At 31.6% G+C, this 27,249-nt stretch overlaps 1 protein-coding gene across 1 annotated transcript in view; it reads left to right on the forward strand.

The window, feature by feature from the left end:
- ds (dachsous cadherin-related 1) overlaps positions 1-27,249 on the forward strand; it is a 315,878-nt gene that overhangs the window by 280,369 nt on the left and 8,260 nt on the right. Inside the window, exons 9-20 of the mRNA XM_035375983.2 lie at positions 10,628-11,632; positions 12,160-12,399; positions 12,607-12,951; positions 14,226-14,595; positions 18,856-19,104; positions 19,421-19,572; positions 19,705-19,920; positions 21,763-21,983; positions 22,119-22,404; positions 23,272-23,558; positions 24,361-24,502; positions 25,222-25,393. Of these exons, the coding sequence (XP_035231874.1) occupies positions 10,628-11,632; positions 12,160-12,399; positions 12,607-12,951; positions 14,226-14,595; positions 18,856-19,104; positions 19,421-19,572; positions 19,705-19,920; positions 21,763-21,983; positions 22,119-22,404; positions 23,272-23,558; positions 24,361-24,502; positions 25,222-25,393 (3,685 nt within the window). The remainder of the gene's footprint in view (positions 1-10,627; positions 11,633-12,159; positions 12,400-12,606; positions 12,952-14,225; positions 14,596-18,855; positions 19,105-19,420; positions 19,573-19,704; positions 19,921-21,762; positions 21,984-22,118; positions 22,405-23,271; positions 23,559-24,360; positions 24,503-25,221; positions 25,394-27,249) is intronic.

Raw genomic sequence — 27,249 nt, forward strand, 5'->3', positions numbered from 1 at the left:
AGGCAAATGAGAGTTTGCTGACGCAGCCATCCCAACATTTGTCATATTTTTTTTACATATATCCTAAAAAATTTGACTAATGAATTGCTTTCTGTTTGTTGACTGATATTATTTTAACTGGAGCTACATACTCTAATATAAATTTATTTAAAATAATTCTGCGACAAATTTAGCGGAAGCTCTTTTGAGGGAATTATTTCTGTCCACTGTTGAGAAACGGTCAGCGATTACGAGCAACTATCTATTTTTTGTTCATTACCTGGATATGGACCTAATAGGTAAATTTAGGTACCCGGACGAGTACCTAACTAGCATAAAAGATAAAATTAATATCGTTAACTAACTGACTAATTGATACACATTTTTGTAGCTGTGGAAAATAAACAGCTTCCGTTACTCTCTGGACTGTTTTTGTTATTCCGAGATGGCCTCAAATTGGTGTATCATGTAATTTCTATAATACTTAATCTTAAACTCGCTGTAATAATCGGTCTTAATTCGTTTTTATTATTTGTTTCTTTGGAGTAAAAGTAAAGATTATCAATTGTTTTATAATTTGCAGCTCTGTTTAATTCCGGGTGTGTTTGTAGTTCTGCGATAACTATTTCTCGAGAATCTAAAATTGTTTAAGTTAATATTGCACACTTCACCTGGTTCCCCGCAGCATCTTGTTTAGTTCTTGATAGAGAACCCGCTATAAAATTTTCTTTGTTTAATATGTTTAAATAGTAGTATGTATGTTTAAATATTAAACTGTATTCTTGAACTTTAAGAGGCCATCGTATGAGTTTCAGGTGATAAATACTTCCCGGAACGCAAACAAATGACGGTCGCAGTTTCTGTACACGTAGTAAGCGATGCTTTCCAAAATTCATTCCAAATTTCTGTACCATCAAAAGGACTGCTAACGACCCCCTCTCAGTGACAGTAAAATTTCTTTGAGTTGGGTTAAGTGACTCGCTGAAATATGGAACCTGCTATACTTCTTGTATAAGCACGGCTCCAACCGGAAAATCCGAAGCATCTGTGGAGATTTCTAATTTACCATCCGCTTTAGGAAATTTCAAGATGGGACCTTGAATAATACAGTGAAGTCTTTCAGATGCTGTGTTTACTTCTGCCGACTAGGTGAACCTGCCCTTTTTTTCCCCTTTGAGTTTAGTAGTGGCTGTGCTATATGAGCAAAATCTTTGATGAAAGTCTTATAATAGGAGCACAAGCCGAAAAATGAGGCCAACTTTTTTACCGTATTATGCGGTGGATAATTTCTTATTGCTACGAATTTAGAATCGTCCGTTTCGATTCCCCTTTGAGATACCTTGTAGACCAGTTAACGAATTTCTTTGGCGACCTTCATCTCTAAACTTGCCTTTTTAGAAGCGAAAAAAACTTCGTGTAAATTTTGAATATCTTCATCAATTGTCTCGCTAGTTACTATTTATATAGTTTAACTAAATAAACGTAGATTTTTTCCGAGAATAGATATTAGAATAATATCCATAACTTCTGCTCCGCATGAAGCCTAACAGCATTTTAGAAAAAGCATGAACTCCTGATTTGGTAAGAAATGCGGTTTTGGGCACATCATCTTATCTGTTTCACACTTACCTGAAAGTATCCAGAGGTGAGGTCTAGCGTCGTCATGTATTTTCTGGATTTGATTTTTCGAACGATTTCTTATGTTCTTGAGGAGTAAACCGGATATTTTATTATGCTATTTAGTTTTCTGTAGTCAATATCAAAACGCCATGCGTTAAAATCAGTACATGGGAAATTATTTTTCTTTCAGCACAGTATTATAGGACTACCGTAAGGGCTACTTATGGGGATTATAATTTTATTCTTTAAAATTTCTGCTGTGTTGTTCTATTATTTCTTCTTTGACCTTATCACAGCGGTAGGATTAGGCTCGGCAGGGGAAGGGAATGACTTCCAATTTCTACTGCATGATTTCCTCCTGATTCAACCCTGAGGCCTCTTGAAATATTAGATCTGAAAATTTACTTACCAACTTCTCCAGCTTTTCTTTCTGGAGAAGTTGGTAATGCCTTTAAGTCCAAAGCCGGAGGCTTTAAGTCCTCCAAAGCCGAAGGCTGTTCCAATGCTTTTAAGTCCAAAGCCGGAGGCTGGACTTCTTTATCCGTCAGCTTATTCTTTTCCACAGTAGCTTCCTGAAAATTATCTTTCGCCCTCGCAGCCTTTAAGAAGCTCATCCCCAATACTGCATTCGCCTGTAGATTTTTCACTACAAAGAACACCAACTTTTGGGGCTTATTTTTCATATATACGTTTAAGGTTACTCTACCTACGCATTCACAATATTTGTCGTAGGCGGCAGTCCTCCCCGCGACACCAAACACACACAACATACAGTTTAAAGGTTTTGATAAAAAAAAAAATCTGCCAAAATACTACTTTGCAAAAATACTACTCTGCCAAAATACTACTTTGCACCCTTGTGTCCAATAATGAATCTGCTGGTACATTATTTAACAGAATTTGAATTACTGGGAAGGGCAATTTTTTTATTAACACCGTATTTAATTGAATGTGAGAGGCACTTTTCTTCTCCGGAGTGACTGTACCCTTTGTATTTCAGTACCCGTGACTTGTTTGAATTCTTAGTACCCTCTCCCCGTTTCTTCTTTAGCCATTTATTTTGGGGATCGCCATTAGTGGACGAAAATTTCTTTCGGTTATCAAAACGTCTACTGTCGTCAAACCTTGGGCTTCTTTCCGCAACAGATATGCAAAAATATCAGCTTGGCCTGTGTTCATATACCGCTATGCATATACGCATTGATAATCGCCTACTTTCGGACTTACCCCAAATCCAAATAACTGTTTTAATTTACTCAGGTTGCGTAATTCAACAAGATTCTGAATCTAAGTCAACAACCTAGGGACTGTGATTTGGGTAACATCTGCATCGAGCATTTTCCCTCACAATAGGTTCTCTACTTGTGCTTTTCTCAACATAAACTCGCTTAACTCTTCCTAGTTTGATATCTTCTAAACAGTTCTGCTTCTAATTTCACCCCATCTTTCACCACGAGGAATGCCTTTTCAATGGCGGTTTGTAATTCTTACTGCCTGGCTTTTAAAGACCCCAACAAAAATTTACCGTTGCCTTTGTACCATCTCAGTGCCTGTCCTCGAAGCGCGGTGGTTGCTATAGTGACCTTCTGTCATTCTGCGAATAGATTAAGTAAAAATTATTCAGGAAAGGTCGCTGCCAAACTTTTACCATCGAAAATACTTCCTTCTGCTTCTCAGGATTTTCAGATCGTTTTCTGTTATTCTGCTCATTTAAAATGCAACAGGTGCCCAAGCATTTATTTCTCTTTTAGATAGCATTCGTCACCTTTTTGTTGCACTTCTGTCATATTCTGTTTCCTAAAGTATATATTTTTCCTAAAGTATAAAATTCATTGATTTCTAGTTTAAATGTCATTTATCCTGGCATATTGTTGTATAATGAATGCTCAATGCCTATGAGCAAAATGTGTACAGAAATAACAAATATATTTTTTTCTGCACAAGTAGCAGAATGAATATACTATGCTTTGGTAGTGTTATCTCAATTTTGATTCCCGGGGTAATAGATTAACTGTAAGGATGTTTTCGTTGTTTTCTCGATTAATAGCAAAACCGATGGGAAAAAGGAAATAGTTGTTGATTGAATAGTTGTTTATGAAAAAAAAAAAAACCGTCTAGTCGCTGTAAAAAGTATTTAAACATTTTTCCATAATTTGTCTTTTATGAAATGAAAAATGTCTATTATAGACTTGCAAATTTTAATAACGATTTTTAATTTTTAGACTTTTCAAATGCACGCCAACATCAAAAAGAGGAAGGACAGTTACTAATATGATTTTTCATACATATTATTTATATGTTTAACTGAAACTGCTTGCTACTGTTGCTCCATTTTTCTTTCATTGTCCTAAACTACAACGGCATATTTACCATTTAGGATTCAACAGGCAAATCTTTCAAAATCCAGAATTAATTAGTTTCATTGTAGGAGTTTAATATCATTCTGGTGTAGTGTGTACTTTCAAAACGTTGCAAGGAAATTACAATACTAAAATGGAAATCGTACTGAAAGAAGCATTAGTTCTTTCCTGTTCTCTTTAAAGTAGATAGTGCTCTTCGTGACCTTGACAGGGATTCATCTTCTGCTCAAAAACAGCTGCAGCAGATGGGCATAAAAAAATTATCTATAGAGAAGGTTTTCTATCTCTAATACTACTTCTCGTGCAATAATTTTTTTCGTTGAACAATGCATCCTCTCCAGTTTCATCAGAATTTATATCTTCTTTAACTATATTCAGGGGTAGAGAATAGACAGGGATAGGAGAATCTGTGCCCATAGGACCTCTTTACCAGGTGGGTCAAGTTTTTTCAAAAATTGTTCTCCGACTCTTTTTATTGTATCATCAGGCAACCTACAATGATCGTGGAAAGCAACTGAAAAAGCATAAGTTACATTTGTTTCCGTCATTTTTTGAAATTCATATGAAATTCTAAACAGGAAAAAACATGTTAGTTCTGCAGTGTAGTTACATATGATAACAATTAAAGAATCTCCACAAGTCGACCATTTATTAATTAATAAAAATATTGTATAAGCAGCCTTAATTTATTTTTTTCATCTGGTAAAGTCTTGAATAATATTTTTTGTTTTTAACGTAATGCTTGTAATATGTTGTACAATTTTATTAATTAATAATTTATATTGAAATTATTGTTATTTAATCCATAACATTTATATGTTAATTAGTTATCGTCTCCTCCGATGCCATATTGAAAAATAACGGGGGAGATGATATACGTTAGGCTGTCCGTCACCTAAGGTCGTTCTTTTTTGCAATCCTAAGACATTCTTCTAAGCGTATAATTTAAGACATTACTAAGTATTTACTGTAAGCGATATACCAGATCACAGGTAACAGGACTAGATATACACAAAGACGATATGCCAGATGGAGTACCGCGCGTATTTAATTTTATGATTTCATTAGCAGAAGTTCCTGCTGCTTCAGGAATTATTACAGCAAAAATTTTTTGTATTAAAGGAAAGAATTAAATAATAATCGCCCATGTATCACATAATCAGTACCATCCCTCTGTCCGAAAAATTATTTGAATGAACAGCATAAAAAAAGTATTGCTGTCCTCCACTTAAAAACAGGAATCACAGTGAATTAGAGAAATGCAAGTTAATATTAATAACATGTGTACTAAAGTGCAGAAGTTAACATGCACTATTTGTCAAAGAAGAAACAAAGTTACACGCGAGTGACTTACGCCTCAAGTGTATTCTGGAGATGAAATCTTAAGAATGCAGGCTTGAATTCAAATGAAAATAATAGTGTGTAAAGCTCTATGAAAGTTCTAATATAATCAGGCACTGTGTTATGTTTTTCTCATTTTCTGTGAATTTAAATCATCTGAATTTTATTCTAATTCACACTTTTTATAATTATTTAAAACTTAGCTGTATCTATCTATCTATATTCACAAAAAATAGTGTTTGATATTTACAAGATTTGTTAAAATGACAAATTAGCGACTGCGGTATATGCACCACAGAGACGACGGATCGGTTTACGAGACGCAGATTGACTTTCCCGTAAACCTTGCCACCAGAATTAGCGTCACTGCTACAGAAGTACATGACATGCTGGGCATCTTCCAAAGTGTACGCATTTCGTCATCGTTGTGATGCATGTAATTGCAGTTGGTGATTGTTCACATGAACGACTCTTGTAAATAGCAAATATTTATTCTTATAAATATTGGTCATGATTTAAAACGACTTTTCATTCTGCATGTTCTTTGTACTTACTGTATTTCCACGTTCACATTTCACACTCCGCCATACACTGTATTAAGAAAATTGTTATTTTTGCAATGTGCCATTACCTTTTAGAGTTAAGACCATTAATTTTGTTACATCCTATCTTATCTGTCTATATTTTGAACTCCCACTCCGTTCAATGAAGAACACCGCGGAAAGAAAATTTAAATCCTGCACCGAAATTGCCGAAACAATTGATCAGCTTTCCGCTCGGCATATGCAGCCATAAGACCGAGATCATAAACATTGATTAACAGTGCTCGACTGGAAATTTGATCAACTTTGTCAACGGAACCCACTGGTACTTTGTCAAACATATAAAATATTAGAGTAAGGAAGGAAAACATGTACAACATATAGAGGTGGAAAGAAGACTTGATATAATTTTCTCTTGTTCTCGTGCTCTTTATAATGTGGACAGGACATGTTATAATCTTTACTTGCTCTTAAATACACGCAAAACTAATTCGCTCATGTAATATGAATAATTATTTATAATCGCGGTGCCTTCGTTTTTAATAATTTGTTGAAGTGCAGATACACTTTGTACAGTAGAATAAATCTTTCGCTGGAATTTTTGTTGCAAATCCTGGTAAATCCTTTGCTCTAAAGTAATGTACGTTGTAATGTGTAATATTTAACACCTACTAGATGTTCTGGTGTTCCACATCCACGTTTTACATTTCTTCTTAAGAATCACTGGAAATAAGATAGAAACTTTCCAGAATTATTGCTAATTGCTAATTGTACTAGCAGAAAATTCCTTTTTATTCTTTATAGGAATACTTGTAGGATGTATTTGTAAGTTAATCTTCCTGTATCTGCTTCGTTCCAACTTCTTTTCCATTTTATTAAAACTTGCTTAGAAATTTTATTCATAATTGTAAGTTTTGAAACAGGGATATGGATATCAATCATATCTTTTAATGTGGCCTTCCTTAGCTGCTGCAACAGCAGCTTCATTCTCTGTTATACCTCTTTGTCCCTGTATCCAATTTAATAGGACGAATACTAATTTCCATATTTATTGTTTCTTGAAGAGTTTGAATAAGTAAGCATGGTTTTTTTCGTGGAACATAACGCCTTTAAACACTTTAGCTATTTGTATAAATGCTTAGTGTGATTTATTACTTTTGAGAAAGACATTTAGCCATAAAAAGACTTCCTTGAAAGCTATTGCTTCCGGCTGGTAAACTGTGCTTGAATCATTTAGTCTGAATTTTTTACATATCATAACTTGTTTATCTTCGTAAGCTATAAATGCAGCTCGAACTTTGCCTTGGATCTTTGATCCCGTTGGTAAAAATTTCTATTCCCTTTTCTTTGGAAACATTCATATGCCATATGATTTGTGTGGATTGAGCTGGGTGATTGCTCAATTTTGGGACTTCTTCCACTGCAGAACTTGGTATATTTAATTCATCTACAATGCAGTCCTCTTAATTAAATACAGTCCTCTTAAAAATTAAAGAGACCGAATAACTTTTATTCCTGTTCTTCTTCAATATCTAGTGGAAGCGCTCCAACAAGAACTTGAAGAGCACTTGTTGGTGTAATACAAAACGTTTTAGTTATATGTAGTGATACTATTTGTTGAATTTGTAGCTACTTATTTGTTTCTGTTATCGTGCCGCTATAATGCCACCATCCAGGGCAACCGTATAATATTAAATTTTCAATTCCTCTTTAATACATTTCTTTCCATATTTTCCCTCTGAGCCCCCATCTCTGCGTCATTCATCGTCATATGCTTGAAGAGTGACATCATTTCCTAAGTCTAACTTTAATGTAGTATTAGCAACAATGTTCCTTAAAATTAGATCCTTGAGGTGCGCCTTTGTTACAATTTTTGTAAATATTGACACCGTCTTTTTTGTAAATGACTTTTCTATTATGAAGATAATTCTTCAGTAATTTGTAGAGATTTGCTGAAGAATTAAGATTCACCAACAAGTTCTTAGAGTGTGGCGAGTAGACTCGGCCACCAAAGATTATTAAAGGCGGGCATCACATCGACAGAAATTACACAAGTGTGCCAGTTTCGAGTATATTTATCTTTTATGATGGTTATAAGACTTTCCAATGCATCCACTGTTCCGTTATTCGTCGTAAATACAAATTAGTGCTGATATGATCGTTCATTTAGAGAAAGCGTGCGAGTCTTTGTGCTAGTAGTTTATCTAAAACTCCCCCCCCCACGTAGAAGGAAGGAATATTAGTCATTGGGCACTAAAATCTGATTTATCTTTTCCTTTTTGGGGAAACAGCACTAAATTAGCGACTTTCCATGACTCAAGAAAACAGCTAAAGAGCTAAGGCTAAAGCTAAGGCAAGAGTTCATGATATGCAAGAAAAGCTGGCTACTTTCCAGATGAAGTTCTTCAACTAATTCTAAAGCAATTCCATCGATACCTGGGGCTCTTTTATTTGCCATTTTAAAAATATTTTTAATCTCATTACGTGTAAAGTAGAGATCATTTTGAGTTCTAATAGTAGACATAGTTTTTTCTCTTATCGAAGCATATTCTGCAGAATCTGCCAATGTATCGTTTTGTGGAGAGTGATAAGAAATAATGTATTCCACTCTTTCTTGAACGTTCATTGTAAATGAACCATCTTATTTCTTTATTTGATAAAGTTGCAAAGGAGAGATGCTTTTCCCTTTTGCCAAGCTGTAGTAAGTGCCAAACGGCGACTTGGGAGAAAGATTAACCCAAAAGTTATTTCAAGAATTAACCTTGGCTTTATGAATATTACGCTTATAAAGCGCTTCTTTTCTGTAAATAGTCCGTTGTCTATTTCTCTCCAGCTCGTTCCAGGTCTCACTGTTATATCTTCATCTCAACGCCCTTAACATTTTCCTTCAAATGGTTAATTCTTTTGTCCACCAGAGATGTGACTTAGCAAAGATTTTGGAAATTTTATTTGTAATTTTTATATTATTATATAGATTATATAGTTCTTCTGTAGTCTGTGTAATTAACTTTTCTATTTGATTTCCTGTAAGTAAATCTACAGTATATTGGAAGTTAGTAAATAAACTTTCCCTTAAAGATGTCCGATCGGCCCGATACAGTTTCATTCTCTTGCTCACTTAGACTGATATTATCTTACACCTTCCAGTTATTGATACATAAATCCCATGGAGTTTTACCATAGTGAAATCTATCCTTGACTCTCCTCGACTGGCTATATGCATGTGGCTGGGCTGTTGATGTCATTGCACAAAGTAAAACCTGAGGCAGCTACAAAATCACATACTTGAATCCATCTGAGGTTTGCGTTGGAAGGGCCCCAGAGAGGATGTTTGGCGTTAAAGTCACCTGCAGCGATAATTAAAGTCTTATCAAACTTCCGTGAAAGACTTTGTATGTGACTATGTATACTTTGCATATCATCTAAAGGCAAAGATGATGGGCAATAGACGAAGCAAACTAGAAATGAATCGGGTCCTACAATTAGAACTGCTGCATTGCACTCTGTATAATAGATCTCCAAGATTGAGAGACCGAAATTGGATACTATGTTCGCCGGCTTTTGGGTTAGAGCCTTTGCCGTACCGTCCATATTTGAAGGAAAACCTGTAAGTTTCCCTTTATATATAAATGGTTCTTGAATGTAAGCCAAGACAGGGATTTTTCTAAATCTAAAATCGCACTAAATTATAGGGTCGCACTCTTGCAGTGCTGTACATTTAAGTGAATAATACGTAATTTATCCATAATTTATTTTTCTTTTGTGTAGTTATAATTCTCTTTTTAGACAACTACGCGATTTAGCTTTAGCATCATGAATAATACTGAGATTAAATTTATACTTTTGATTTGCTTGTTTACAATTGATACAACAAGATACCACAGATGTAAAATCTACTCTGATATGTCCCAGGTTTCCGCATCTAGAGCATCTTTGCTGGGTATTGCAGTATTTTTTTAGTATGCCCGTAGTTAAAGCATTTTTGACACTGAGTCCTTATAAGGAATTATCCTACCGTATCCCTTGTCTATCTTAGATTTGCACGTTGATTCTTCCATAAGCTTGAAAGATTCGGGGTCTACCTCCAGCACCCAATTGTTATCAAATTTTGCTCTCATTGAAAATTTTACATCCAACACAGAGTCTCCTATATCCAAATTGTGTTCATAGAGTATCTGCGAGCCTTTTTTTTTTTTTTTTTTTTGGTAAGTTCTTCGTTTACATTACATATTATAATTTGAGGATTAATTTATTGTGTCTTTTAACTGTAATTTTTATTGTGCTTGTTGTCCTTTCCTTTATTGTCACTGTCATCCTATGTAATACTCTGTTACATCCTAGGCAATACATTTTTAATTTCTAATTTGAACTGCCGCAGTTTTTTATTTAATTATTCAGAGTAATATTTTTAAACTTCGCAAATTTTTCTAATGCTATAAAGATATTGTTTACATATTTTATACTCATATAAATCCAGACTTTTAAAAATTACTTCCTTCTGCCATTTTTACATTATTATATACATTCATTGCGCTTCAATTTTAAGCGCTGGTTAGAATCTTGGTTTGACATGTTAGTAAAAATCCTACCCAAAATGTTTATTTTATTTACTTGTATAAATGACTGAAATTTCAGTTGATAACTTGAAATGAAATTTCAAAGTCAATTATTAAAATTTAGAGGTATTTTTTTACTTATTCTTTTGAAATAATTCATTTTAATATTTTTTAAATTCATTTCATTCCATTAACATTTACAATATTTTTCCAAATTTTCTTCCTCTAGGTAAAGATAACACAGATGGAGCAGATGTTTTCAGCATAGACATGAATACCGGTATCATAAGAACCAGAAAATTACTTGACCATGAAGATAAAAAGCTGTACACCTTGACTGTGCTTGCCCGTGACCAAGGCACCCCCTCTCGTCAAAGTGAATTGAAGCTTCAAATTCAAGTATTAGACTTAAATGATAACCAACCAATATTTCCTTCCTCTAGTTTATCTTTTAAAGTAAAAGAAGGTATTGGTGTCGGTCAAGAAATTGGCATTGTTCAAGCAGTTGACGAAGATGGCGGTGAAAATGGTCGAGTTATGTACTCAATTGTTGGCGGAAACCTTTACGGGATTTTCGATATTGTTCGTAGCACGGGCAGTCTGTACACAATAGCAGAAGTAGACTACGAAAAAGCATCGGAATATCATCTTCAAATTAAAGCAGTAGATAACAGTGCAGTAAATCCTCACAGTAGTGTTATTAGTGTTAAGATAGAAGTTGAAGACGTAAATGACTGCGCTCCTGTTTTCAAGAATGATCCAATACTGTTTTCTATTCCAGAAAGTACGCCTCAGGGTACCCTTGTATGGAATTTTAGTGCTACGGATTTAGACAGTGGAGTAAATGGCCAAGTAACCTACTTTGTTTCACAGCAATCTCCTGCTTCCGTATTTAAAATTGATCAAAAAACAGGAGTTCTTACTCTTCTGGAAGCCTTAGATTATGAAGAATTTCAAGAATACACAATAGTAGTTACTGCATCTGATCAGGCCAAAGATTTAAAACAGCGCTTAGCAACAAGCGTAACTTGCAAAATCATAATTGAAGATATAAATGATAATAGCCCGACTTTTAAAACAAGAAGTAAAATAAATATCATGGAAAGTGAACCTGTAAATTACCCTGTTCTTCATGTTATTGCAATTGATAAAGATTCAAGAGACAATGGAAGAGTAACTTATGTTATATCTCAAGGAAATGAAAGAGGCCATTATTCTTTGGACTATGATTCAGGTATGCTTTTCCCCCCATGTTCATAATTCATAAATTTAAAATGTAAAAATTTCATATCTTCCCTGGTATTAATTGTATTCGACTGCCACTTGAGATTGTAATATGGATTAAAATATACTACTTTTCTAGTTCCTTTGCGAATATATATTAAGGATAATTCTTTTTTCTAAATTCTCATAAATGATTGTATGAAAATATGAATTATAAATAAAATAACCTGAATCAAAAATCTGGCGAAGTGGAAATAGAAAATAATTCAGACCGGTTTTAATATAATTTTGTCAATATTGAGTATATGATATGAAATTATTTCAGTGAGATAATTTCATAAAATATAAATTTTACAACATATTTTCCCATACATCTGTTCCTTTATTATGGTTTAATATCAATAATTTTAAACTTTTACGAGTAATACTTTAATATATTAATACCTATGAAATGTGATTATTTTTTAACTGAACATCAGTATTCAAGGAAAACTCCAAATTGAAATTTTTGTACTTTTTTATTGGAAACATTTTTAGGTTTGTTATCAGTGGCTAAGCCTTTGGATCGTGAAGAAATACACCATTATGAATTAAACATTACTGCTAGTGATCATGGAAGACCACCTAGATCGAGTTTCCAAGTTCTCCACATATATGTCGAAGATGTAAACGATAATCCCCCACATTTCAAGCAACATCTATATCGGGCAAATGTCTCTGAAGCTGCACCAAAAGGGACTTTTGTTTTGAAGGTTGAAGCTACAGACATAGATCTAGGTAAGATTAGTTTTGATAAGAAAAATAAAGAAAGAAAAGCTAAAGCATAGCAACCCCACAAAAATCTTATTTGAAAATTATGTCTAATTTCTTTACTTTGAATATATTGATTTAATCTCTACTTCATAACTGTGATTTTATATATAAACTATTGTCACTGTAAAAATTTAAATATTCAAATAAATCTAAGTAAATACGTTATTTCAGGTGAAAATGGTAAACTGTCTTTTATGATTCCTGTTGGTGTCGCTGCAAATAAATTTACAATTAATTCTCAAACGGGTGAGATTCATACAGCTGCACTCCTTGATAGAGAAGACCAGTCATCTTATTTTGTGACGGTATATGTCAGGGATGGAGCATTCCCATCGAAGCATGATACAACAACAGTAAAAATTGAGCTTCTCGATGTCAACGATCATGCTCCTGAGTTTGGAGACTCTTGTTATACTCTTCATGTGCCTGAAAACAGTGATCTGAGCGTGATTCACACACTTGTAGCAACGGATAAGGATACGAACTCTAACGCTGAAGTATCATACACGATAACTGGTAAGAATGTATTTTAATATGTTTAAACACTTTTCTTTATATTTAAACTGATGTTAATTGTTTTCTACGGATATCCGTAGTTTTAACTTAAAAAATATAGATCATATATGCATCATGAGTTTTTTTTTTTTTTATTTTTATTTTATTATATTATTTTCGACGGTACAGGAAATTAAATAATGCTTCCCAAGCGTGTTAGCATCGCTATCTTACATCCATATAGTTGTAATTTATCATAGCCCACATGCATGTAACTTCTTTGTGGTTAGGGTGGATGGAATAAAAAGAGGCTCCTAGGAGGAATTAATGCAGTAATGAAATAATAATAAAAAATGTATAATTACGAACAATTATTTAATAATTATAAATTTAATTAACAATTGCAGGTAAATGTACATAATTTTGTAATAAGAAAAAGAGTATCTAAGAATAGTGTGCAACTCATCAAGATTTGTCTCCCAACACACAATGGTTCGTGTACCACCATACTTTGAGATTTACATACCACATTGAAGATTTTTACTGTAGTGTACAAAATTAGTGAAAAGGATTTTTGCATGTGCGTGTTCTGAAATCTATATTTTTATTCAAAAATTATTTGAAAATTAAATTTTATTAAAAACACGTTAATAAAACTCTCAATAATATAACTAGGAGCTAAAAAGGACCCAGTAACAACAGCTTTTATGAAATTTGATCAAAATACTGTTATATGAAAGTCAAATGGATATGTTTTAAAAGTATTTTGCATTATTTCAGCTGTTATCTAAATTATGCTTTCTATCTTTGAACATTTCAGCCTTCATATTTGTAAAGAATAAGAAGCAATAAATCAAAATGTCTTGAATTGTAGATAAAGATGTGAGAAAAAATTTTCTGTGAACCAAAATTAGCATGAAAAGCGTGTATAAAAAAAGCATGTATAAAATTAGCATGTATAAAAAATTATGGTATATTTGATTCCAGAATATTTTCTTTTTTAAGATTACACCTTATAACTTATTTTGAGTAATATAATAAGAATATTTACAGAAGTATAGCACATCAAACTTCTAACAAAGTTTTCCTAAATAATAAAATTTTGATCTAGTTTTATGTAGGATCTTATAATCTCAACTTAGAAGACCGATCTGTTCTTCTAACTCTCTGATTTTCTTATTATAACATTACTTCACTGAAATAAATATTTTTGCACAATTCTTATGTATTTGTGTACCTTAATATCATTTCATTTTATCTGAATTTTAAAAGCATTTGTACTTTTCTATTTATAGATGGTAATATTGGAAATAAATTCAGCATTGATTTGCATACGGGACAGCTTTCTAGCCGACCTTTGGATCGGGAACAAGTTTCTCAGTACAGGCTAGTTGTCTCAGCTCATGATCAAGGAGAACCGCCACTGGCTGGAATGTGTAATGTCACCGTTATAGTGCTGGACCAAAATGACAATGATCCTCAGTTTGATCACAATGAATACAGTGCTACTGTAACCGAAGATGTATCTCTGAACAGTACTGTCTTAACTGTGAGGGCCCAAGATCCAGATTTTGGAGTTAATAGTAGAATTACTTACTCGTTAAGTAATGAGACAAAGTCTCTTTTCAGGATTGACAGTTCGAGTGGTGTTATAACTACCGCAGGGTATGAATTTATATTGTATCTTATAAAGTAAAGAGTTGAATATACTTCATTCACTTAATTTCAAAATCAAATAATTAATTCTACGAGATAACTGTTAAAATAAAGATGGGTCTTGTAAAAGTTTTTCTGTCAAAAGTATGACGCAATGGAATAAATATTTAAGAATGAGGTTGAATGACCAACCAAAAATGTAAGAAACAAATTTACTTTTTTAGAACAAAAAATTAAGAAATATTGCGCATTTGTCATGCATATAATTTAAAATGCGGCATGTGTTACTATTAAATAAAAAGGGTTTACTTAGAAAACTGATATTACCAAATTCAAGTGTATAAATTGAATGATTCGCCTTTGGAAAGCTAATGTAATTTCAACGAAATTCTTTGCTCAAAGCGCCTATTAAAAGCAATAAGTATCTTAGTAAAATCATATAAATTCAATTTAGTTAATCCTGTGATTACAAATTTATGCCTTTGTCACTGAGATCTTATAGAAGTGCAAGAATTGTGTCTTTTAGGTCCCTGAAGATAAGCAGAATTGCGCTTTTATAATGAAATTAATCTTCAAAAGTAAGCGATGCAATTTTATAATGAAAAAACACGTAGCGCCTTAAGTACGTTTTCTTCGAATTTAATGTAACGTGGAAAATTTCGCTTTTTCTTCTAGCTCATAATTTTAAGCGGGAGAGGACTGTGCAGTTTTTCTCAGTCATATTAATTCGTGCTTTGCAAGAAATTGCTGCATTCCTGGAAATACTTTTGTAGATTAAATAAATCGATTTCAATTTCTTTGAAACTGAAAATTTTCTGGAAATAATTTTAGGGGGCTTAATATCTTACTGCAAATGTTAAAAATCATATTATCTACTTTCAAGTTAATCTGTGCTAAATAGAATGTATTTCCTGGGAGCACTAAGGTTCATTTAATAAATAATTATCTAAAAAAAGTAGAAATTTAAAAATTTTTTTAATGTGGTGAGAGAAATGAATATGCATATTACCTATTATTTAAATTGCAAGTGTTTCTGAAGAATTTTTTCCAGCTTGTTGATTTCGAAATGACGGATTTTGTTATATTGAATTCTGGACTGTCATGTTGTGGAGACTTTATAAGGCATGCCAGTCAAGAACATTATATATATAATATATATATGCTTAACTGGTTCTATTTTGCTCATCTTGTACATTACAATTATAGTTGGTCATCTCTGTGAGAAATGCCCTGCCATAGACTATGTGGGATCTAGAAAACATAAAACTTTATGGAAAGAAATTTTATAGCCGACTGATTCTCTTGTGTTCATTCAGAATCTATTGCCGTTCTTTTCAAGGACTTCTTGTTTCATAGTTCTTTCATAGTTTTTTTTTTTTTTTTTTAATTTGTTTCTCCGTGTTAATGTGTTTGCTGTCATTCTTGCACTATTATTTTTTAAATTTTCATATATTTGCCACCGTACATCTAAAACACGTGTTTTCAAGTGCACTTGTCTCCGAGACTGTGAAATCACAATAAATCAATCATTCAAAAGAAAATTTCAGGTGTGTACCACCTTAGATATGTAGTTTAACTTAATGAATTACAAAAATCATTATAAAAAAGGATGAGTCATTATGGAACTTCTGAGCAAATGGTGTATATTGATGCGAAACCCTCTCGCAGTACTAATCCCGGTATCAAGCGGTCAAACAAATAAAAAAAAGTCTCTATATTGGGTCTACGACATGAACTAGCTTCAACTTCTTTTAACAGAATTGTTTATGCGGTTAAATCAAAATGTTTGATCAGTCTTGAGCTGACAAGGATTACTTCTATTTATTGCTTGTAGCAGATGGATTTTTAAATTCAAGGAGAGAATTCAGGAAAAGAAAGACGGCTAAAGATTAAGATATGATAGCTGAGAAACTACCCGAGAAATCACAGAAAAATTAAAGATGTCTGTGTCTATTTAATTCCATTAACAGTAGAAATTTTTTATATTAGTTAATAAGGAAATCAAATCTTTGAAGCAATTAGCCAGTTATATGCTAAGCTCAACAGTTAAGATGTAAGGAATTATCGCATTCCCCCATCCGTGCTTTTGTGACATAAGTCATTCGGCTGGCAGTTGGAAGATCTGTGGTTTGAATCCTCATGAGATCAAAGATTTTTTTAGTTTAACATATCATCGATAAACTTGTCTCCACAGAGGTGAAAGCTAACTCGTCACCACGTTAATCTGAATAATTCTGTCTCGTGCCTTCTGCCCAGTTTCTCTTTGAGTGGAAGAGGTTGTAAGGAATTACCGCATTCCTCCATTCATGCTTTTGGGGTGTAAGTGTTTAATATATCCAGCTACCAAATGGAATATTTGTGGTTCGATTTTTGACTAGCTAATTTTGTATGTTCCTCATTCTGAAATTCCTGTCTCCAAAGAAAGGAACTGACAGTTAAACAAATTTTACGTTATTATCAGAAAAGACAGAAAGAAGCAAGAAATGTTTCTCTTCTATGATTTTATCGCAATGATTTTCTTTTTCATTCATAAGCATAATTATCTAAAACACTGGTGTCAAACTCAAAGAACCCGCGGGTCTCATGTACGATTTGAAAACAGCTCATAGGTTAGAATTTTTTTAAAAAAAATCTAAAAAATTTTATTAACAGAGTAAAAAAAAATTTTTAATAAATTTAAAATTTCAATTATTAAGTGTTTTTCAGAACACAAGTAAACACTAATAAAAGTAATATCTCAAAGAAAAAAATTCAAACTTTTTTTTTTTTAATTTTCTATTTGAAATCTAAAATTTAATACCTGCAAGGCACTTTTGTTGGTTACACATTTTAAATCAAATATATTGACAACTAAATATTAAATTTTCAGATTCACATTTATTTAAAAATGTTCTCAAGTGTTTAATTAATCATAAAATAATTTAATTTAATTTCACAGGTGGAAGAAATTATGAACGCTTTCTTAACTTCTTAGAGAAATTTTTCCACATAAAACAAAACTTGCGAATAAATTAATAATTAATAATTATCAAGCGGTCAAAAAAATGAAAAAAAAAGTCTCTATATTGTGTCTACAACATGAAATAGCTTCAACTTCTTATAACTGAATTGTTTACACATAAATCACAACTTAGTCTGTTTCTCTTATTTATCAAAATTTTCTTTGATGCATAAGTAAAAATACATATGCTTGCATGTAAATAATTATAAACTTCTTTTATTTCTTACTACAGCTTGACACTTGATGACGTTTTGATCTTGATAAAGCTCGTAGCATAGGAGAAAAATTGCTAAAAAATTACCTTCATCACGGATGGTAGATGCTCATTAGTCGATCTTTGTATCAAATTAATTTTCACCTCTGAAAAAAAAAAAGCTATTTACATCCTGTTGTATTCTCGAAGAAAGAAATTATTCTCAGTGTAAAATTTCTTAACTGAGGTTTTTTTTTTTTTTTTTTTTTTTTTTTGTGTGTGTGTGTCAAATACGAATAAAAGTTAATAAAATGTGTATCTTTAAATCTTTGAAAAAGATTTATATTACATTGTAAATTAGTTAACTCCATTTATAGATTTTCTGATGCGATTTTCACTTTAGCTTTAATGGTAATGAAAATAGTGCATCCTCGGACTTCAGATAATTAAAATCTTGAAATCTTTGTAATGTTGTATTTGCAATAAATTCATAATTGTAATGTCTTCGCGGGCCACATAAAATTTCTTCAGGGGCCGCATGCGAGCCGCCAGTTTGAGACCACAGATCTAAAATATTAAACAATCTCCAGTGTATAAAGTTTCAAGAAACTGAAATGTCAACTCTTCGAAATGAACCTAGGTATCTGCATATGTTTCCATCATAGCCTTGCTTCAATTTATGCTACTTAATTAGGCTGGAAGTCTAAGGAACTTAATCTCTGCTTTAACTATGTGCGGTCATGCTTTATTTACTAGTGAATAGGATTTTGATTACATGCATTAAAAAATTGTAGAGAAAAAAATGAGGTGAATGTTGTAATACAGTTGAAATAATTGGAAATTTCTAAATTTTCATTTTTTTTCCTTGTTCCTTTTCTTCCCAAAATAATGTACCAAGAAATGAACAGTCTTCTGTATGGTAACAAGGATTTGTTAAAATACTGTACGTTAATGCGGAATTTTCAGTAGCATCAATTAAAATTTCTCAATTTCTTACCAACATTGTTAATTTTTTTAAGTTTATATATGACTTAAGTAATATTCATAAATAATCAAAATTTTACCTCATTTACAGATCGTTTGATCGAGAGAAAAAGTCTCTTTATGTATTTGAAGTACGTGCAACTGATGGTGGACGTTATGATGCTCGATCTGAGAAAGCTGTAGTTCAAGTTATGATAGTTGATGTCAATGATAATCGCCCCGTGTTTACTCAGTATCCTTTTATTACATCTGTTTCTGCTCATGCTGCTCCAGGAACACAGCTTATACAATTAGAAGCTGATGATCACGATGAAGGCCCGAATGGAGAAGTACTTTATAGGTATTTATATACTCATCTTCCTGAACACATTTTAAATATACTCCATTTTTAAAAGCCTTCCTTAATTAAGTATAACCTATCTGTATGAATTTTGTTTGGAGAGAAATCAAGTATAATGAAAGGTTTTAACGAACTTATGAATCTTGTTTTTTAAGGAATAAAAATTTATGAAACACTTTTTAATAATAAAATTCGTATTTCGGACAGTTTAAAAAATAGGTAAAGCTGTCTCTAATTATTATTATATGATACAATTATTCATATTTTAATTAATTATAAATTTTAGATTGCTTAATGTTTTTTCTCTTCCTTTCAGTTTCACAAGTCCCTATTTAAGTGGCAGATTCCATTTAGACACTGAAACTGGAATCGTTACTGTAGCTGGTAGCCTCTTAGCTGATGCAGGGCATGTGTTTCATTGTGAAGTAGAAGCTAGAGATAAAGGCCATCCACCAAGAATTGCAAGAGGTAAGAATAATAATAATAATAACATTATTTTTAAATTTTACTTTTTTTGAAATATTGAGTTTTGTAATAAAACTTTCTTTTTCATTGCTGTTATACTATTAACAAAGATTTTTTTAATTATTTTTATTTTAGGTGTCCTTGAAATTCATGTAGGTGAAGGTGTTGGTTTTAATAGTGGACTGCATTTCCAAAATGATACTTATGTGGTAGATGTTGTTGAAAATACACCAACAGGGCGAGAAATAATACAAGTGAAAGCTATTCCTCCTCCCGGTCATTCTTCAGTAATAACTTATTCAATTAAAAGTGGAAATGAGGAGAGTGCTGTTGAAATTGATCCGAGGACAGGTAAGGATTTAATCTAACCAGTCTGATTATTCTTCAGATCTAAGAAACTCAAGCAATTAGTTTATATTTATTTAAAGTGTTCTATAAATACTTTATATGTTTCATATAATTAACTATCTTGATATAGATTGTTGATATTGTGGTGTAGTGGCCGAAACTGCTATGCAAACCCTGGGTTGTGACATCAAGTTGAAAACAAAACACAGCATAATAAAATTTATTGAATGCTAAAAAAATGGCTACATACAATTCTGCAGAGAAAAACCTACTTTTTTTAAAAATCAAATTCTATACATTTTACGTGCGAGAGCAATTCGTGGCTCTCGAGCTTGCGTTTTTAACATTGCCAATGATTTAATTAATTTAATAAAGACTATTTTAACAACTATTGAAAACGTATTTGTAAGTTAAAAAAAAATAATAATTTTCAGCTTATGCTCACGAGACATCCTTGTCCATATAAATCTTCAGTCTCTTCTTCTTTTATGTAACCTTATCACAATATATTAATGACATTTGCAATGATTTTCTGACCCTAATTCCCTTCTTATAGATTTTCCATTAAACATATATGTTTCAACAAATCATTTTATGTGAAATTGATAGTTATTTATTGGATTGAAAAAAGCGAATTCATTATGTTATCAAATGAAATAAAATTACTCATAAAAAGTAGTATGATAGCAAGTATTAAAAGTAAATTACAAATAGCTGCTAAATTACCAAAAAAATACAAATTACTACTAGTATATTCTTAACATTTAAGTGGATGGTGTTTGGTGTGTGGATGGTTAAGTGGATGGTGATTGAGTTTTGTATTACAAAATTTAGTATAATTTAAATATTAAATTTTACTTGTGTTTATAATCATATTTAAACTGCTGACTGAAAATACTCTAGTAATTGATAGTTGGGTATGATTGTTAAAGAGGAACTAAGGAAGAAAAGTTAAAAGAAAAAATTCTTCCCCGTCCGAACAAAAAAAAAAAAACACATACAAAAGATATGAAGCAGCAGTAATAATACATACATTTCACCTGTGAATAATAATTACTAGGAAGTTCGGCAACGTCAGGTATAATCTGAAACACAATGCAGCTGCAAGAAGAGAGAGACATTCTAAAAATATCCTGGCCTGTATATTTTTAGATAAAATAAAAATCATCTTTAAACAGTTTCCTTTTATGGGATAGTTATTCATTTTCAAAACATGCATTTTGCTACTTTATGATATAGAATATGAATATGTGGTATGGATTTTGTATGAGCAGAAGCATTACAGCAACAGGGCATTTCCTAAGCATAAGCATTAAACCTTGCTTTAAAAAATGTCAGTTACCGTTTAGAAGATTCATAGATAAATAAATATTTAGTGTTTCAGTTCTTAACTTGATAAATCATAGAGCAGTAATAATACCTAAATTTCTTTTTTCATTTTACTTGTATTTGAATTGCTCAGGAGTCCTTCAAAACACAGGTGTCATTAGTCATTTCAAAAATTTCATCTTAAAAATGCCAACAAGCATATTCAGATACTATTATGTTTATATTTACATTATATTATATAAATAGAAATTTATAACTCACGTAATATGTTACCTGCTTCAAAATATTGATTTTTAATTTTATGTTTAACTCAATGAGTCATATTCTTACGTATTTGCCCTTTTCTGCTTTATTTTTATTTCTTATTTTTATTACATTAATTTAATTGATTCATAATTTAATATATGGAATTAAAAATAAATATTTCCTGCAAACATAAAAGGATTTTCTTTACTTAGCTGAATGACTAATCTTGTTATATAATAGTAATATTTTACATACTTTATTTACTCCCAGGTGTAATATCAGTCCGCAATTCTCAACACCTGGATTATGAACTTGCTACACAAATCAGAATGCTTGTTGTTGCACATAGTGATGGTCGACTACCTCTTCATGGTTATGCTTCTCTAACTGTTCGTCTTTTAGATCAGAATGATAATTCACCATCTTTTTCTCAAGAGCATTATGTATCTTCTGTATGGGAAGGAAATAATAAAGGCACATTTGTAACACAGGTGAGTTTTTTCTTTTCTTTCTTTCCCCCCCCCTAAAAAAAGATTTGTTTGTATTAAAACTGATAATACAAGTTTTGTTCAACTTTATTTTCTTTTATGTTCTATTAAAACTTCTTTTATATATTTATGTACTAGGTCACAGCTTCTGACGAGGATCAAAATGGAAATGGTATAGTTATTTACCAAATAATTGAAGGAAACCATGATAATGCATTTATAATAGATCCACCTTTCAGTGGCATTGTCAAAACAAATATAGTTCTGGACAGGGAGATAAGAGATACTTATCATCTTACAATTATTGCTACTGATGAGGGCACTCCACAGCTAACTGGAACATGCACTTTAAGAATCAGTATAATTGATGTCAATGACAATCAGCCGGTCTTCCCTCCACACAATGTTGTTAGCATTAGTGAAGGTATGTACTATTTGGCATACAGCAAAATTTTATGAAGGTTGTTAAAAGGTATAAATGCATTTGAAAGAGTTTTAATAAATTTTTAAAGTTTGCTTTTATTCAGAAATAGTTACTTCCTTATTTTACAAAATAGCAGTTAATGAGCAAACATTTTTTATAACTATATAATATGTTTATATACATAGAATTGTTATAATAGTAATTACCCAAACATTTGAAATATTCCTCTTAAATGCAATATGTATGGAATATGCACGATATAATTTTTCTTACATGTTTCATAATGCATTGTTGAAATATCGATAATGCTATTAATAATTATTTTTAACAACCGAATGTTTTTACAAAATGTCTAAAAGTACTTAGAATGTTTAGATTTTGAAAAACCTCAACCTTTTTAACTCACCTCAGTTTGTGTCTCTTTTATTTTACTGTGAGTAGTGAAATAATTCTCAAATTTCTCAAGAAATACTGTAATTTCACTTGAAAATCAAGAGCTACAAAATGAAATATTTTTAGCAATGGAACTTTGTGAAAGAACTTTTATGTTAAAATAAACATTTCAACTAAATAAATTTGATCTTCTCTCTATTCTGACTAATGGACTCAAGTGTGTTACTTTTTTATCTCTGTGGTCATTTGATATTAAATAATTTTACTTATTTTTATTGTTCCATTTTATTTTTGTTGTTCCAATTATAGTATTTAGCAGTTGGTCTTTTTACTAAACTGAAAATGCTTCAAGTAGCTGTAAATTAGTTGAAGTGCATGATTATGTAATAAAAGTATTAGTTTTTTATAGTAACATTGACTAGTGAAATACACTATTTTTTTTAACTATTTCTAACAATGATATTACATTCTTAGGTGCTGAGGTAGGAACAGTTATAACAACAATCACAGCAAATGATGTTGACACTAATCCAGCCTTGATATATAGCTTTGCGGATGGAGGAAATCCAAACAATTTATTTAGCATAGATCGATTCAGTGGACGGATTACTCTTGCTCAGCCACTTGATCATGAAAAGAGAAGCCAATATTTGATCCAAATTTTTGCATCAGACTCTGCTCATTTAGCTGAAACTTCATTAACAGTTCATGTAACTGATGTTAATGATAATCCTCCTGTATTTAGCAGACAACCGTATCAGGTAAAATATATTTTTAATATATATTTTTAATTACTTTTATTTTTGAGGTTGTATGTTTATTCTGTAATGTAACAAAATGCTATTATTAACAAAACGTGGTTATTGAAATAAATGGATAAGTTAAATAGGTAAGGGATAACACTTGAAGTCTGAAGCTTCACATTACAAAGTAACCCTTATGGATGAGATTACCTGAAAATTAATTTAAAAAAAAATCTCTTAACAAAAATAATACCTCCTGTTCAAACTCAGAAATGCAAATCATTAATGTTGAACAAAATTTAAATTCAATGCAAAATGGCGTAAAGTGTAAAATATTGAAATATTTGTTAACATATTTTATTACTAACAATGAACAATAACTTTCCCTTGTGATGTTAAAACTATTACATCTTTTATACAATAAATATCAAAGCCCATGTAATGAACATGCTGAATGTACACATTTTTTAATGTTTGCAAAACAATTCAATGCATGTATTTGTAAAAGTAATACTTACAATTTAGCTAGATTTTTTTTCCCAGAAAAATTGAAGCTTTGAGCTTTAGTTTTAAGCTTAGTTGATAATAATTAATTGATCTCTTATCTGCATGAATTCCTTAGCAAATTTTTGTAATACACATTGTTGCTCACTGACAGATGCCTTCTGAGATAACTAATTTTTAATAACAGTACCTAACTTCTTAACAAAAATACACTCTGCAATACTTTGATCAATTGTTTTGAATAATAATTCTTTGATCATATACCATATTTACAGTTTTCAGCAAGATTATAGTTTTATTTTCTAATTTTGATTAGGTAACTGTGCCTGAGTTGGTAGATCCAGGATACAGAGTCATAACTGTTAATGCTACTGATAACGATTCAGGTATGAACGCTCAGCTGCGATACAGTATGAGTTTATCTGCAGTTGATGGATTTTACATAGATGAAAACACAGGTAAATTACCCTTGTCAATAATTATAAAAATATTTTATTATAAGATTTGTTTCCAATAATGAATTATGCTTTTATTCAGATTTTATTCTGTTGATGTATAAAAATGTATCCAATAGGATATATTTTAAATAATGAAATATCCATTCATAATAAGCACTTAGGGGCCCACCAGCGGCCGAGCGGTAAAGTTGCTGAACACTGGTAGTTCGGTCCGAGGTTCGAATCCCGTGAACGGGCTGGCTGCATGGGCGTTTTCGTGGTTTTCCCCATGTGTAACGTGTATACGAGCCAGTTTCCCTTAGAAAGTCCTCCATGAAGGCATCCCTCCCCTTAGGCAGATAGCCCTCGAGGCTTTGCCATAATCACACACACACATAATAAGCACTTCTTTTTGAATATAAAATTTTAGATTCCCAAAGCCACCTTTAAGACAGATGACCACAGAAGTACATTTAATGCCCTTAATCGAACAAATTGTTGTTTGTCTTCTGAATTAGAAATCTACCCATTTTTGTTAGTTTTGTATTTTATAATTAGATGATACCTTTACCCTTAATTTCAAATTCCAAATTAATTTTAACAAATGTTGATACAAACAGAAAGCTGCTGCAGTATTTATTTTAAATAAAAATATTTTTTCTGGCATTTCATGTGAAAATACTTCATTTTGATAATTTATTAATTATATAAATTTTAATCAAAAGAAAATCTTTTTTCAGGTACTATTTATACAAATAAATCTATAGCTTTCGATCCCAGGCAGCATACTATACAGCTTATAGTATCAGCAGTAGATAAAGGACATCCACCTATGACAGCTGTAGCTGCAGTACATATACAAGTAGTAGATGTGAATAATAATGCACCAAAATTTTCGAGTCTTTCATACACGTAAGTATAAATTTAACATTGCAGTTCATTGTTGTACATAGTTTTATTTCATGTTTTATAAGCAAGTTATTTCATGTGAAACTTTTTTCATGTATGCAATTGAACTTGCTTAATGGAATTGCCATTTTATCAGAGGAGAATTTTCCAATAATCTGGAAATTCTTTTTTCCTCGATTTCTCTTCATAATATCATTCACTAAATTAAAATAAAATTACATACCTGCAAACAGAGGCAGCTACATGTTATATTCATTACACATATTCTTGCCACAAAGGATAAAAAACAGGCATTCATTTTCCTGCCCTCCTTCTTTCCATAGTTAGAGGTGAGAGAAAAGCTATAAGCAGAGCTGGATTAAGACTATTAGTAGCCCTAAGTATGTAAAAGATTTTGGTGCCTCCACATGTTTATGTCAATTTTTCTTCATTTGTTCTCTATCGGATTTTATTTAGCTGCAACATGCATTCCCTGATAAGACCGGCAATGAGAAATTATTCGGTGCCTCCTTTCTTTGATGCTGTAAAGGTAAGGGTCTCCTACATTTTTGTCCCTAAGAGCACAGTCTAGAATATCTATTAGATGGCGAGCATCATTTACTTTTTCAAGGTGAATTTATAGTTGAGTAGAGTTAATAATTCATGTGCATAAAAAAAGAAATTGGTCGCATTTTGCTTTGTGCTAGTATCTGTTTTGAACGCAATTTCTATTTTATTAAAAATGAGAACTTTCACATAGAGTTTTATTGAAAACTGAAACATTTTTATCGTGATCTCACAGCGGCGGGCACATTAAACGATTGGCGGATGTCATGGTGCTCACGGGCATAAAGTTGGGAACCACTGACCTAAGAACATACTTATAGTGCTTAATGGTTAATTCAGCTCAGCCCGCAAACTCACCTAAAAAGAAATATAGTTTATTAGTAATAGTACAGTGAAGTAATGTATTGTAAGTCTAAAAGCAAGTAACATGTGTTTGTTGACGCATTTTAGTTGCCTGTGCTATAAGCAATCTAAGTTTTCTCTGCTGTTTCCCTTCACAAAAGTAACAAACAAACATTGAGCATTTAGCCAGCCTTTTCTCCTATTGTTTCTAGTGCACAGCTCAATATAATGAATATCTGCAAAAGCAAATGTTTCTTTATTCAATAATTTAATCATGAGAAGCAAATGCCTCACATGATTAAATTATTGAATAAAGAAAGTGGGATTGTCTTTCGTTACATCAAGCAGAATTCAGAGATTTATAATCAGGATTTCTTATTCTGTTATCTGAAACTTTTCATAATTTGTCATGTTTCGATGCACAGAGATTTTATTTCTTTAAACGGAATATTCCATTATCCAATGTTTCAAAAGTGTTCAACTGCAGATTATAGTAAGTTACATTTTATTTATTGTTATCTTTAAAAAAGGGACAACATGAAGCTTTTACTAGTTAAGTTGCTTTTATTATATGCTCTTTTCTGTGGCTTATTCTACTCAGTTTTATTTACAATATATATTATATATATATATATATTATACATATTTTTTTAAAAATAATTATATTACTATTTGCCACCCTGCCTGGTTTATTCACTCACAAAACGTCTATTGTGACTATATTTCACATACCTTATATACAAATGCAAATACTGAATCAATGAATATGTTTTTTATCCAACTTAAGGAATTAACATATAATCAGATTATAATTAAATGCATAACATTTAATCAGATTATGTATGCTACTTTAATTTTGAAAACAAATCTTCAGTTTTAGTGCAATAATGAAATTGAACTTGTAATATTGAGCGAAAAATGTATGTGAATTGTTTTAGTTTATGACGTATTAATAATTCATTAATTTTTAT

The sequence above is a fragment of the Stegodyphus dumicola genome, chromosome X2, assembly GCF_044657685.1.
Source record: "Stegodyphus dumicola isolate Sdum_Otavi_A_Nest chromosome X2, ASM4465768v1".
Taxonomy (NCBI): domain Eukaryota; kingdom Metazoa; phylum Arthropoda; class Arachnida; order Araneae; family Eresidae; genus Stegodyphus; species Stegodyphus dumicola.